Source organism: Pararge aegeria, chromosome 5, assembly GCF_905163445.1.
Source record: "Pararge aegeria chromosome 5, ilParAegt1.1, whole genome shotgun sequence".
Lineage (NCBI taxonomy): Eukaryota > Metazoa > Arthropoda > Insecta > Lepidoptera > Nymphalidae > Pararge > Pararge aegeria.
The window spans coordinates 19,768,736-19,783,831 of NC_053184.1; the positions used below are offsets into that span (position 1 = coordinate 19,768,736).

Here is a 15,096-nt window from a genome sequence, read left to right on the forward strand (position 1 = left end):
TTTTATATAAACTTTGAACTTGTTTAGAGACATCAAAGTATGCACTCAATGTAAGCTTTATTAATCAACAGACAAATTAGAAAAAGCTGGCATCAAGCCGATCGAGGACCTTCTTGTATCCCTCGGGCTACCTGCCCGCCCGCCCTCCGAGCCCAGCGACTTCTTCAGCTGGGAGGCGACCGCGGGCATGAGCCGGCGCTTGCTGGGCCTCAACGTGCTGCTCAGTGTACAGGTGGCCGAGGATGTCAGGAACACCAGCATAAATCGAGTTGTGGTAAGAGGATTTACTTAAAGGTTTGTAGCGAGAAAAGATGCTTGCGGCAGATCACTGCTCAGAATACAGTTGTCACCACCTTTCCTGTTTTCGCGGGTGCCGTACAAGGCGACTAAGGAAATAACGGAAAATGGGTTGCATCATCCACTGTGCTACTACTACAGTCTTCTGCGATAGCCAAAGTGTGCTTAGCGTGGTGATAATGGGGAAAACCTCCTAACCATGGGAGGAGGGAGGAGACCAGAGGGAGGCCTTTAGTCCAGCAATGGACCGAAAAAGGCTATTGGTTGAAGAAAAGATCACCAAAAGAAATGCAAAAATATTCTTTTGTGTGTGTAATATTTTCCAACTTTAGCGCCTCTAATAAATAAACCATATTTCCCTCTCTGACCCTTTTAAGATGAATAATTTATATATCCTAAAATAATCATCACCATCATTATCATATAAACCCATTATCGGTCCACTATAGGGTACGGGTCTCCTCTCGGAATGAGAAGGGTTAAGGTTAGTCCACCACGCTGGCCCAGTGCGAGAATAAAAAAATAAATCCATTTTAATATTTTAACTGTCAGCCTAAGTACCAATTTACGTCGATTTGTAAACACTTAATATGGACTTTAAAACTCTGTATTTTCCATGAGAGAAGTAAGTAGACATATGGACTTGTTCCAGTCTTGGACAAGGCTGATAATGAAGACTCGAAGAGTAGGTTACTTGGAGAGTTGAAGATTTATTTTCCAGTGAAAATGGTAAATAAAGTAAAGTCGATCTTTCAATTTTCGAAATATTTTATGAAGAGGTTTCAGATGTGCTTATTGTGAATCGCGCAAGTGAACGTATATTGGTTGAGTTCTATCTATCAAGTTTGACGTTGTTAAAGTTTAATAAATCAAAAATGTTTACAATAAAACTGGTTGACCCACAATATTTTATGATTTTCGAGAGAAAACCACTTTCACGATATCTGCATATTATGATTAATATTTATTTATACCTATGATTCAAAATTTAATGATTTTGTTTAAAATATATGCAAATTAGACCTTCATTTTTCAAAGTCAATGTCTCCAATATTTATTTCTAAATCAGTTAACGACGCCTTTCGATGAATTAGCATACAGTTATGGAGTCCGTGATACGCAAAAAAGAACATGTGCAGGCTTTCAAAACAATTAACACAAAAGGTGTCAGCGAAGATATTGTTGACGGGTCTGGTGACGTTAATCTTTCGGTTATTAATCGTAACATCGAATTCACGTCTAGTGACCTCCAAACTTTGTGTCTTAACATGCCTTCTAAGCCCACAATCTTATTTCATGAATTACAGGTTTACGATTTAAGAAAACCTTATCTACCTGCTCTAAAATATCTGTGTAATGCAATAACTAGATCAAAACTTGCATAGTCGTTTTAATTTGTATCCCGTTGACATATATCAAAACATATTGCAATACAAATGCGCCCCATTGTAGCCAGCTATGGAAAACCGTAAATGTATGTATTGCATTTATTTTAGACTACAAAAGTCCATGTGTTAGTTCACAATTAACTTAATACCTATGTTAGGTAATATAATTAATGCTGTGTGTGTTTACTACACTATCCTGCTTGTCAGCTAAAACCTTCAGAACAATATTGGCGCTGCTCTCGATCCTACGTTTGAGGGACGCGATATTTTTCTTGTAACTACGAAGAAGCCATCAACCGTAAAATAGACACGACGCTCAATAAAAAATACTTTTCTGTATGATCTTTTTCTTAATACAAAGCGGTGATAGGCTAGCTGTTAGATCGGCTTTCCTTTTGGGGGACCTAGATCGATCCCCGGCGCTATCGGTTATCAGTGAAGAAAACGTGGCGAAGAAACCTGCGTGGCTGAGACTTGAGAGTTCTCCATAATGTTTTAAGGGCGCGTGAAGTCTACCAATTAATCGCACTGAGCCACCGTGGTTGACTGCGTCCTAAACCCATCCTCTAGAGGTAACCGTTCCCTGTAGTTGGCTGGCAATGGGTTGATAATGAGGATAGAAACTTTTTGTCGACCGAGTTAACGTTTGTGCGAACGTAAGATAATGTCATAATATAAATAACAAATGAAAGATCCGTATCAGCGAAATCATGCGGAGGTGGATCATCTTCTTCGTGACGCCGCACCGCGGAATCCGTTCCCATTTAAAATCGTAAGGTAATCGCAATAAGGAAATCACGAATGGAATATGAAATGTAATAATTTTATAATCTATATTTTTGCACTAGAAGGATTATTTAAAGGTCAGGTGAAACTAAATATGTAACGTCTTAATGAAAACCGAAATATTACTTATTTACTCTCCCTGAGTACCTAAACGAAACGGTTAAAGTTTTTGAGTAAACCACTGCCATTTTTTTACTGAAAGAAATCAGATACAGCCCTAACATCACATGCGAAATAAAAATCTTGTGACACCTGTAACTTTATTAGGTAGGTATCACGTAGCGTAGGTACTATGCGCGTATCAGTCAGTTATCTTTAATAGGGTTATGAGTAAACATTTAGAATGATTTGCATGGAAAAATAAACATGCTTCTTTTAATTTAATATTTTTAAAGGGCGATTCCTTATGAAATACCTATACTTATTCATCCTTAAAAGTATTTCGTATTTCGGTTACACGTTGAATATGCATAATTTTAATAATGTTACAATGCTAGATAGGTAGTTTGTTTGTATGTTAGAACATGCTCAAAGAAGGATCTACCAGCTGGATTAAAACTAAAACAACGTATTATATGAGTAGCAACACTACAGTAATTACCTAAGTACTTTAAAGTTCTAAAATCATCGGTTTTGTCTCTGCCTACATCATTCATTTTATCATTGATAACTATTCTGTTGGTGTGCTAATCAACTAAAAGAAAAAAAATTAATGTCATACAAAAATATTAAGAGACAATCTTGAAAAACGTGTTCTTGATCCTTTACTTAACACTATTTTATTGATAAATTATAGTTAAAGTTATAGAGCATATGAACATCTTCACGGACATCAGTAAATCATCCGTAATCAGTGCAAACAACGATAATATTCATACCAATAAGTGCAAACGTTAAGTTAACTTTGTAATTTTCATCCATTAATTATCCATATCCATTTAGTAGTAGGTATTTATTATATGTTTTATTGATATGTAATTTTTACATCTTCATTATCGCATTACGCTGCAGAGCTTATATTAATAATATTGCGAAAAGGAAAAATCTTTTTCAAAATAACATCGCGAACAAATGGACATTCACTGTTGGAAATATTGTCTTTTGAAGGGATTTCATAACACGCCTCTCTGCGACTCGTTCGATATGTCCATCTCGTGGGGGGTCTATGATGCGATTACCGATGTGAGGATGTCATTGCAGCACCTTGGCACCCTAACGTCCATCGGTTCTCCTAGCTATGTGCTCCGCCCATTGCCACTTCAGCTCCACGACTCGTTGAGCTACGTCGGTAACACTCTGATTTTTATACAGATCTCTTCATTCCTGATTTGATCACGTAGAGAGACTCCGAGCATAATTTTCTCCATCGCCTGTTGAGTGACTCATGAGTCATCTTATGAGATCCATAGACAGCCGACGTCCACGTTTCGTAGCCATAAATCAACACCGGCAACACGCTCAAAATCTTACTCTCGTATATACAGGTGGAGCAAGTTACCCCGGGCTTCAGCGACCGCTACCTCCGCCAGCCCGACCAGTTCGCGCACGAGTTGCAACAGTACCACAAGTACATACGCTCTGTCATTGAGATAGCCGACAACGACACTGATGCGGAGAGCTTCGCAGATGATATCATCAGTTTCAGCACTAGTTTGGCTTTGGTGAGAAAAATTACGAAAGAATTTCTTTAATTTACCTAAACCTCCAACTACAGGCTTAGAAGAGTCACTAGAATATAACTTACTAGCTAGAATGGTAATAATAATATAAGTATCTTTACCGAATTAACACAGGGTAATTTCCGAATAAAAAAATCCTTTAGTTTCTGCATAAATCAGACATCGATGAAAGTTAGTATTTCCTGGGACACCTACTTCCGTCAATTACATGAGTCTGTAGTTAAGAGAAGTTATCTCTAACTACTAATAATTGTAATTTACTTACAAAAATATGATCTACACCTCAGGTTGATGCACAAAGGGCAGCACTTTGCAGGTCGTGTCCCACGCATACCCTGCGAAGTGTTGCTCTGGTTATAGGCGGCATCTGCTTTATCTGTCAATTATTACTATTAAAATAAAATAGTATATTTAATAATTGTGGTTTGTTTCAGATAATGACGCCCGTAGAAGTTCGTCGCAGTGGTACGCACCTGTTCCATGAAGTGAGCGTGTCGCAACTTATCCAAGGCTCCAGCGGTGGGCCGGCGCATTGGAATCAGGTAAAAGGCACAATCAAACTCACAAACCTTTGCAGAATCTCATCCACGCTTTAAATTAAAATAAGCAGGAATTCCTTTCCTTTATATAAACAAGAATCACCAAATAAGTAAAATATTAAACCTTGCAACACGTATTCTGGCTTCTGCTATATGGCACAGTAGCAAATTGATGCCGTAGTTACCATAAAATTAATAAAATTTCTTATCTTCACTTAAGAAAAAAAGAAGGTACACCAACAAAATTGTAAGGGCAAACCATGAAAACTCCTTAAATTCTAATTAATCATGTCTGTTGCATATGTAGCTCAGACTAAATTACCAGAAGTTCTTCCACCGTTCTCCTCAATAATCAAAAGCTGATGTATGAATTATAATGACCAAAATTTTGATTTAGAAATTTAACTAATGCCAAAATGCGTTTATGATTGTGAACAATTAATTTACAGCACAAATGGCAGAAGTACATCGACCTTGTGTTCGCCAATACAAGTGTAGTTTTGGATCAGAACGTAGACCGTGTGATCGTGATGGACCTGCCATATCTTCACAAATTGGCGACACTACTGGCTGACACCAAGCCTGTCATCATTGGTTTGTAAAACTTAGTTCTATTTAAAAAATAAAAGGTCGATTATATTTAAATTCTTGGACAAATTAATAGCAAACGTTACGACAGAGAAGACAATGCCATATGTAACCTGTGACATATGTGAAATGTTAACTTGTGGATTTTCTTTTTCCTGACCTTGAAAGGAACAACCTTTGGGGACCCCAAATGAGTTAGTTAAGTTAGTTGAGGAGAACTACAAGGTTAGCAAAAACTTCATGTATTAGATTAACAATTAATATATGCACCCAATGTCTTTGGCCACCACTTGGCCATAAGGCATCTTATGCTTATTGAAGCCATCTGTTACAACACAACGTAAGCTACTCTCGATGCTCTAAGGAACGCGTTTTATGCTGGGTATAAAAAATAGGAAATCTTAGTTCTTAAATCGTTTAGATGACAAATGTGGGAGTAAATAAAGTTTGACACCGTTTGATAATTTTATAGAGAAATTCCTTTGGTGGAGTGTGTTTTCAACGGTCGCCCCGATGACCTTGAGCGCATTCCGCGACCTCGGCTTCGAGTTCTCGAAGGCGGTGTTTGGGCTACAACAAAGGACTCCGCGCTGGAAGAGCTGTACCGCTAATGTCAACGCTAACTTTGGTATGGCGTTGAGTTACCTGTACGTGAAGAGACATTTTGACCAGACTTCTAGACAAAAGGTTAGTTAAACCAGTTTCTATCATTTATTGATTTTCATTTTTTTTTTTAATTCTTAACGATGCTTAAAATTTAAGTTATTATAACACTATTAAAAATTAATAAGAAAAAACATCCACCCTCCGCTTGCGGGGCTTTTGAATGCCCGAGCAATAAGCGGTCAGGGCTCCAGAGTGAGAAACCTCCTCACAATATGTGCCGTTTCTAGAACTACTGCCTTCTCTATCCGACTCTTGATCCAACAACTAAGCGAAAGCTTCTTAAGATGTTGGTCGAGGCTTTTCGTGAGAAGACCATTGACTGAAACGACGATCGGAATAATAACGGTCGACTCAACATTCCACATCACATGACGATAATCTGGTGAAAGCTTAAAAGGAAAAAGTATCTAAATACTTGGACCTTGCTCATCTTAAAATATCGAATAGGCCAAACCGAAGAGCAAGAGTTTGATGAACTATCCTGGCTACTTGATTATGTCTGTGCAAGTATTCGCCGTTAGCAAGATGAGAACACTCGGAAACTTTATCCCTGAGGGACTCACCAGAGGGCGATGACACGCTCGACATATGGCTAGAGTGCCATTTTTCATAATGTATTTCCGGTAGTTTCTCGTCTTGATGACTTGGTCCATAATTGCACAGACAAAACCCTCGGTTTCCCCAAATAGGTCACCGAACTCTAACCAGGATACAGATGCGATTTGATTTACATCCGGTCCCGAAAGGGCCTTGTAGAATCTGCCATGCAACTCCTCTTCCATACCGCCACACTATCTGAGTTACTAAGTACTTGTGGGTTAAACCATATTTCGTTCGATCACATTATATTGATAGAATTTTTGGAACTGGGCCAGCGTGGTGGACTACGGCCTTAACCCCTTCACATTGTGGGAGGAGACCAGGAGTAGTGAGCCGGTAGTGGGTTGATATGATGAAGCCTCTAAAACTCCGTACCAAGAACCACATTTACCGTCATAGTAAATCTCAAGACTGTAAATGTGTTTCTAAAATAACTGTTTGAGCTGACTCGGCTCTAAGATCCTCTCCAAGAACCTCTTCTCCAATTTAAATTGCAATGCCAGAAAGAAGAGTTAAACTGAACTAATTAATTTCAGGCGATTGAGATGATAGAAGACGTCCGCGAGGCGTTTGCCGCGGCCACCAAAGACTTGCCGTGGATGGATGCTAGTACCAGGGCTACTACGTTGAGGAAACTGAGCGCCATTCGCACCTTCGTAGGCTTCCCTTCCTGGCTTCTCACTCATGAGGATCTGGACAAGCACTACCAACACGTAAGTTGAAACCTCATTGCAGCAAAAAATACAATTTTAATATAATATGAATCGATCCAGATATACATAACCTAGGTTCGAAAGACATTAATTCACTCGTATGACTGATTGCACTATGCTATCAAAAACCTAGATGGCTGAATTTCTTGACATTCCGTTTTATCAAAACATGATTTTAACACACATGCAGATTTTTTTACAAGCTTCTATCGGCAGTGTTTCCATAATTTTAATAGGGGGTTATGCGTGTTAGCTTGCTCGCTTTTATTTATAAAAAAAGACGTTGTATGATCTGTATTATGCACCATGACCTCGTCTCTCTTGCGCAATTGAGTTTTTTTTACTCTACTACAAGCTAGCCATTGACTGCAATGTCACCTGGTGGTAATAATAATAATAATAATAATATTTATTTATTTGCCAAATTGTGAGTACATAACAAGAACACATTTCATTAAACAGAGGGTCAATCAGAAATAAGTAATAATGTCATTTTAAATTAATTAGGCAAATAATACAATTACAAATGTTGTTATACAGTTATTAAAGTTAACTAAGTAGGTATATTGCTGTCACTAAGGTATTCTTTTACACTATAATAGTTTTTTTTTGTTGAGAGTATCAAAAATTGTTCGCTTGAATTTTACTAGTGGTAGATTTTTTTGACAGTCCGGAAGTTTATTGTACCTGTAATTTTGATACCACATTGTGACCAGTGTTTAAACTTTCTAAAACATATCTCGTTAAGGCAAAGCAAGCATGAGTGGTGCTACTTTTTTTAATTATTAGGAAAGACACCTTCTGTGAATGACAAGTTTATAATGTCACTTAAAGGAAGTGCCAAAAATTTCGCACAAGCTTTGACAATTTTAGTACTTAGCCCATCATATCCCGTTGAGTTAGGGTAAGTGATAATGTAGTCTAAGATGATATCGGGCTGACCTATTAGGGAGTATGGTAGTCATACGTTTCTACGCGACATCACACCGGAACACTTAATTGCTTTGAGGCACGACTTTGTCGGTAGGGTGGTAATTAGCGACGGCCAAAGCCTCCCACTAGACCAGAGCAGAGGAAATTCAGTCATTATAAATTCCTAAATTGCCTCTGCCGAGGATCGAACCCGAAACCTCCTTCTTAAATTCACAGCTCTCACTGTAACGCCAGGGAGGTAACAATACAGAGTTGCAATTCCCATACGGTTATACGTATGTTTTTTTAAATTTTTCAGGTGGAAGTAGTGGAAGGAGACTTGTTCAAGTCTTACCTGAAACTGACGCAGGCAACTGTGAAAAAATCCCTGGAAACCCTTCGAAAAAAACCTGACAGAGACAGGTGAGTGGAAATATAAATTATTACCTTTTATATCCAAAGCAGGAATTAAGTTTCTTAAAATTATTTTTTTCCTTGAAACTTTTTTTAAATTTTACTCTAGTACTTTAAGTTGGTATTTAGAAAATGCGGATCCAGATTTTTTATTCTATTCCCGAAATTTTCAATACTTAAATAATAAATAAATTATTAATATACTATGACAATACACACATCGCCATCTAGCCTCAAGGTAAGCGTAGCTTGTGTTATGGGTAAGATGACTCATTTATATTTTTATGAATAATATCTATATATTAAAACATATAATATACAGATAAACTCCCAGGCACTGAAAAACATTCATGTTTATCACAGAAACATTTTCCAGTTGTGGGAATCGAACTCGAAATTGAATGTCCTTGGACACAGAAAGCAGAGTGCACAGAAAGCAAATTTGGCCGTCAAATTTTAGTAAATACGTTCAATAATTTTCAGGTGGGTCGCCACAGCTACTACTGTAAATGCGTTTTACTCAGCGACACTAAATTCAGTCAGTAAGTTCTAATTCATGAAATTACCGAAACTATAGTTAAATTAATCTTACCAACGCTCTAACTATTTTTTCTTGTTTTATAGCATTCCCGGCTGGAATTTTGCAACCACCGTTTTATGGAAATGGAATTGAGTAAGTAATTACCCGATTTAGAATTGAAATAGTCCATTCTTTTTTTATAAGTACTTTCTTTTAATTAGTGTAATAGTTGGCTTCTGGTAGTTCTTATTAATAATAATAAATACATTTATTTATTTCAAACAAACACATGAAAAGTAATCCAAAGGGTTAAAGGGTTTGTGTGTGTTTGCTATTTTTAAATTTATCAAAATCAAACTTAAAATCAAGTTCAAGGTCAAACGTAAACAGCCCTATAAGCGAGTTTTCAAACTCATCCCTCGCAAAAACTCTGATGATAGTCATTCTAAATTTCAGAGCCATCAACTACGGCTCTATTGGAGCTATTATGGGCCATGAAGTCACTCACGGGTTTGATGACCAAGGTAAGCATATTTCTAATAATCATATTACATACTTATACCTCTACAGACTACATTACTAACATCACATCGTCTTTTAATAACCATTAAGTTTTATTGATGTGACCTACAAGAAATAGAGAACCCATAGACCGTAGAGTTGAAAGAGTTGGAATAGCGAAATGCAATCGGAAATAGCAGCGTTCGATTTCAATATCTACAGTCGACATCAAGAAAATTGCAGGGAGCCACATGACAAATGGAAAATAACACCGTAACTAAATTGCGTAGTGCGGAAATCTACACAAAACTAGCATATACAGGTGTGATCGGCCACGGGTCGAGATATGAGACGACAATGACCAAGGTTGCTTTGCAGTTTTATAAACCACTATCTCATGAAAATCAAAGATTATTGTAATCGCAATTCCCACTGTCTTCTTTTTACGCAATCATAACGAGCTCTTGAATGATTCTATCAATTCCTTCTTCAGTGCCAAAAATACATTTTTCGTTTCTGGGGAATTCTATTGACCCACTCCTTGAAAGACTTCATATAAAAGTTTAGTGGGTAACTTTGATATCAACATCATCTTTCCAACTGATAGACGTCCACTCCTGGACAATGGACAGGTATCTAAAGTTTTTAAAGTAAGACTTTTGTGGTTATTAGATATATAAGGGATAGGTTATATTATGAGAAGATTATGAGAAATAGGCAAAGGACTAAGGACTTCCACACTCTACTTCCGCAAACAGCTTGATGTAGTCTGCCCACACAGTGCACGGTCTCCAAAAATTTACATTAGCACTTGTGCTAACTTATTATCGGATAAATAAGAAGCATCGCAAAAGGACGAACTGGAAGAACTTTTGCTGGTTAAGCAAAAGCATATTGCGGACGGATGAAGTAGTAGGTAGTAGAGGTTTCTGTGCCAGAACTCGTCCAGGGAACTACCGCCAAAGCAGCATTGTTGTGTTCCGGTCTGATATTAGAGGTACATGAGACTTAACATATACGCCTCAGGTTGCTGGACACTTTGCAGGACGTATTTCTTGCATGCCCTGCAAAGTGTAGCTCTGTTTAAAGGCAACGGCTTACCATCTGGCGGGCCATCTGTTCGGTCTAACCATTATGGCTATTCGGCAAACCCAGTTTACTGTATGAGCTCGTCATGTCCCGGCAGGGCGCCGCTACGACGAGCAGGGCAACCTGGCGCAGTGGTGGACGGCGGACACCCTGCAGCACTACCACGCACGCGTCAAGTGCATCGTGGATCAGTACAGCCGCTACGGCTTGCCGCAGCTGCCCAACTACACGGTGAGTGCTGCCCTTTGTGGCTGCTCTACAGCAGAGCTCGAAGCTCTATGGCTGGGGATCAGGGTTAGATGTACAAGAAAGGTTTAAATTAAAAGTAGGTTAATGCATGCCTGTATAATACCACTCAGAACTCGATACGGGATGATAATAAACCGCCATTATCTGCTACATCTATCTATTTATAGTGACTGACTTGGGAAGGCAGATTCTATCAAGCAAGAAACTCGTTATTGTCCAACATCACTTAACAATTTTAAATATTTTTCCAAGCATCATTGTAATATATATGTGATAATACATAAATGAGGTACCAGATAAGCGATATCTGCCAGTCAACTTACAATTAGGATAAAAGAAGAGAAGATTAGTGCGGTTGGTTCAAATTATTTTCAACTTAGCGGCTCGGCGGCAGAAATATGCATGGCGATAGTACCGCCCCGGATGAGCTATGTCACAAAAAGCTCTACTACTACACCCCTCCTTGGGCTCGCTCCAGGTGCACGGCGTCAACACGCAGGGCGAGAACATCGCGGACAACGGCGGCCTGCGCGCCGCGCTCAGCGCCTACGAGCTGTACGCGCGCCGCCGCCCCGCCGCGCGCCGCGCCGTGCTGCCCGGCCTGCCCGACTACAGCCCCACGCAGCTGTTCTACCTGGGCTTCGCACAGGTGCGTGTGGTAGGAAATAGGGGATTACAGCTTCAGCTTAGCTGAGCCGACTTTCAAAAATATTCGTATGTTGTGCGGACTGTTTTATAGATCTTTAAAGAAACAACAATTCCGATATACTTTCTACACATTTCCGTCGTTTGGCGCAACGTTTAGTGTTCACGCATCGCACGCATCAGAATCTCTCAAAAAGGATATTTTTTGCAGTTATTGCCCGAGATTCCAATATAAATGAATCCTAGCTAGATCTAAATCTAATCTAAATAAAAAAAAAAAATCGAAATTTCATGAAAATCGTTGTCCAATTATATATATATATATATTATAAGAATTACTCGTTTAAAGATATATGATAAACCTGATGAATATATTAAATATATCAACAAACCATGGTTGTTATACTCATTGATAAGCTATTTATAGTGTTTTGAATATAGAATAGCCTTTACTATAATTTATAGACGATCAAAGAAAAGTATATGTAAGTATAGTATATGATCTATGGCGGTGACGCGAGTTTTGGCCAGATTGATTGGCGGGAAAGAAAAAGTGGACGAATTGAAATTAACTAATTGAGAAAACAAAAGTATGGTGATAAAACGTTACAAATTGGGAATAGATGATTTATGATGAAAACGATATACTTGATGAAATATTACTATATATACTTGATTATTATACGGCGGAACAAGAGTCGTATATTATACTGTTGATGGAGTTTTTGAACCCGTAGTAGTCATTTCCAGGTAACAAATAATATGAATTATAGAGACGCTTAATACAAAGTATTAGAGTCGATCCAGTTGTTTTATTTTACTCCTTGGGAAGACAGGATTAAATAGTACAGACACACAACACTGCTCTAATGCAGGTTGGTGGGCTTTAATGATATAATTTATAAAATTAAAACTAATAATATGCGCTACGTAATGAAGAATAACATTCATGAGAATAAATACGTATTGCTAAGAACCTAGTTATTTATCTTCAGTATACTGTTAATTAATTAAAGATCTAAGTGCCATCCTGAACATCGATAGTCTTCAAGTTAACATCTGGGCCTGCCATCAGCCCATTTATTTAGCACGTGCATACTACCGACACACGCGCAACACATGCGCCCGGTGAAGCGGCGCCACCTATCGGCTCTAATTACTCTTTTAAACCGGGAACCCATGGAGGGTTACAAAACACAAAATTTCATAAAAACCGGTCCAACCGCTTAGGAGGAGCAGATTATATATTAGTATTTATCTCACCGTTAAAACCTTTTCTACACTTCCACGAATATTTCAAGGCACAACTTTGACAGTTGCCGAATCCTGCAAGCCTTTCATATCTCACATGCCCCAGATAAGCTACTTTTTTCTCTTTGACGGTTTTCCCAAGTTAGCGCTGACAACCAACGCGTCCCAAGACTTCTACATTGGTAACCTCTTGAGACCACCAAATTTTAGGCCTGCAGCTTGAATACTTCAAGTTGTTTCCTTAGATCTTCTTTCATCGTCCAGGATTCTCATCCGAAAAAAATTAAGACGTAGGCCATGCGTTTAAGTAATACCATGTTCAGGTTACGGTTAGTGAGCACTTTTTGCATGCTATGAAAAGCACTAATGGCGACTTCTATTTTACCGTCTCATTCTTCAGTCGGCCAAGTTCCTAGATATTTGTAACTCTGTACTTTATCCATTACTTGGCTAGCCACAGTTCTTGATTCCTAAAAGATTTCAAGAGACCTGTGTGATTATTTCAGATATGGTGTGGAAACTCAACGACCGGCGCCTTGAAATCCAAGATGGTGGAAGGCGTCCACAGTCCAAACAAGATCAGAGTGATCGGCACTCTTAGTAATACTAAGGAATTCGCCGATGCTTGGAAATGTCCAGTCGGTTCAGCCATGAACCCCGAGCATAAGTGCGTGCTGTGGTAGACCAATTGTGATCTTAGTTGTAAGCAAACCAAAGACAAGACTCAATGTTACCGATAAGTTACCATAGCCATAGTTTACCATTTACGAATCAGAGCAACGCGCTCCCCGATGTGGGGAGCAATAGCAATCTTACATTTACCCTCACACAAAATGGGCAGTCTCTGAGCATACCTGTGATTACATTATGACATTTTCTTTGTTTAGTTATGTACGATATGAAGTTGGGGAGCGTTACATCAGTTTTCGCAATTTATCTATCTAAATTACGCATCACAGAAAACATAACAAAATATCATCGTAATATGACTTGTTTATATAGATCACAGTAAAGACAAGTACTTTTATGATAATAATGCTTCATAAGAGAGAATCCATATTCTCATGTCTGGCTCATGACATGAGCATATGTCATGAGCCAGACATGAGATCATGGCTTCCCTTCACTTCCTCGATGGCTGCGTTGCTCAGTGATACGAATAGATAATATTAAGGACCAGTTTTGATGTGACGAGAATGTTGAGACTTAAATATATACAACTTATGTTATACTAATAGCTATTTACATATTACAAAGTAATGAAAAGTAACAAAAACTAAACGAAATATAAGTTAGGTACCTCGTTGCAGATGTGACGAATAATATTTTAGTACCTAAAATAAGTAGTTCAAAATATTTGATTATTAAAGTTTCCTCATTATACGGTACAAATGTTATAACATTTGTAAATCCATTTTTGATATAGAATATCTGGAAGTATTAGTACGCTCGCAGTTGTAAAGTCCATTTCGAGAAACGAAAACGAAGTGTCAGAGGAAAATGAACTTATCTGAGTTGGTTTAAAGCTCAAATTTGTCCACAATTCCCAAAATCTTGGCAGAACTTTTGTAAAATAAAAATTACGTGACATTAGGTCCATTTTGCTATGACGCAATTGTTTCGTTGCGCGAAAGCAATTCCTCGTTTACGGGCTGCAAATCTTATGCTAAGGGTACTAGTCGAATAATGTGGAAGCTCAATAAGATGTATGGATATTTTGTGATTACCAGTGTTGTGATATTTTCTCATAAGATCTAAAATATTTGCATTTATTTCAATTATTGATTAAGATTGCGCTAATGTTTGTTAAATGAAATCAAAAATGCTCAATACTTTGCTATTATACAAAAAAAACTGAATTGCGAAGTGATACTATAGGAAAATCAATAAAAATCAACATTAATTAATACAAATTTAATAATGGTGCTGAAATAATTTAGTTCTACACAAATCTAAAAATACATGTTGTCCTTTTCTGTAAGAAATGATGTGGCTGCATGTGAATATAGTTTAATTTTGTGTACAAAAGAATAAGCACTAATATAGTTAAGTTACAAGTAAAAAATTATTTATTTTGGAATTAAAAAATTACATGATATGTTTTTTGTTTTGTTTATTTTATTTTTACAGATAAAAATCATTTCTAGTATAAAAAAAAATCCAGAACTCAGTCTGTTGCTCTGGTTAAGAAACATCGGTTCCAGTTGTTAACAGCATGGGTGTCCATAGTTACCATTCCACTGTACCTCTGAGAACACA

General features: G+C 37.8%; 1 protein-coding gene across 1 annotated transcript in view; it reads left to right on the forward strand.

Moving 5' to 3' along the window:
• The window catches only part of LOC120623675 (neprilysin-4-like), a 77,387-nt gene extending 62,447 nt beyond the window's left edge, over positions 1-14,940 (forward strand). The window contains exons 5-17 of the mRNA XM_039889845.1: positions 72-274; positions 3,956-4,132; positions 4,585-4,692; positions 5,139-5,283; positions 5,750-5,964; positions 7,080-7,256; positions 8,488-8,591; positions 9,066-9,124; positions 9,207-9,255; positions 9,559-9,626; positions 10,790-10,923; positions 11,420-11,590; positions 13,344-14,940. Coding sequence (XP_039745779.1) covers positions 72-274; positions 3,956-4,132; positions 4,585-4,692; positions 5,139-5,283; positions 5,750-5,964; positions 7,080-7,256; positions 8,488-8,591; positions 9,066-9,124; positions 9,207-9,255; positions 9,559-9,626; positions 10,790-10,923; positions 11,420-11,590; positions 13,344-13,520 — 1,787 coding nt within the window. The 3' untranslated portion in view covers positions 13,521-14,940. The remainder of the gene's footprint in view (positions 1-71; positions 275-3,955; positions 4,133-4,584; positions 4,693-5,138; positions 5,284-5,749; positions 5,965-7,079; positions 7,257-8,487; positions 8,592-9,065; positions 9,125-9,206; positions 9,256-9,558; positions 9,627-10,789; positions 10,924-11,419; positions 11,591-13,343) is intronic.
• The last annotated feature ends 156 nt before the right edge of the window (positions 14,941-15,096 follow it).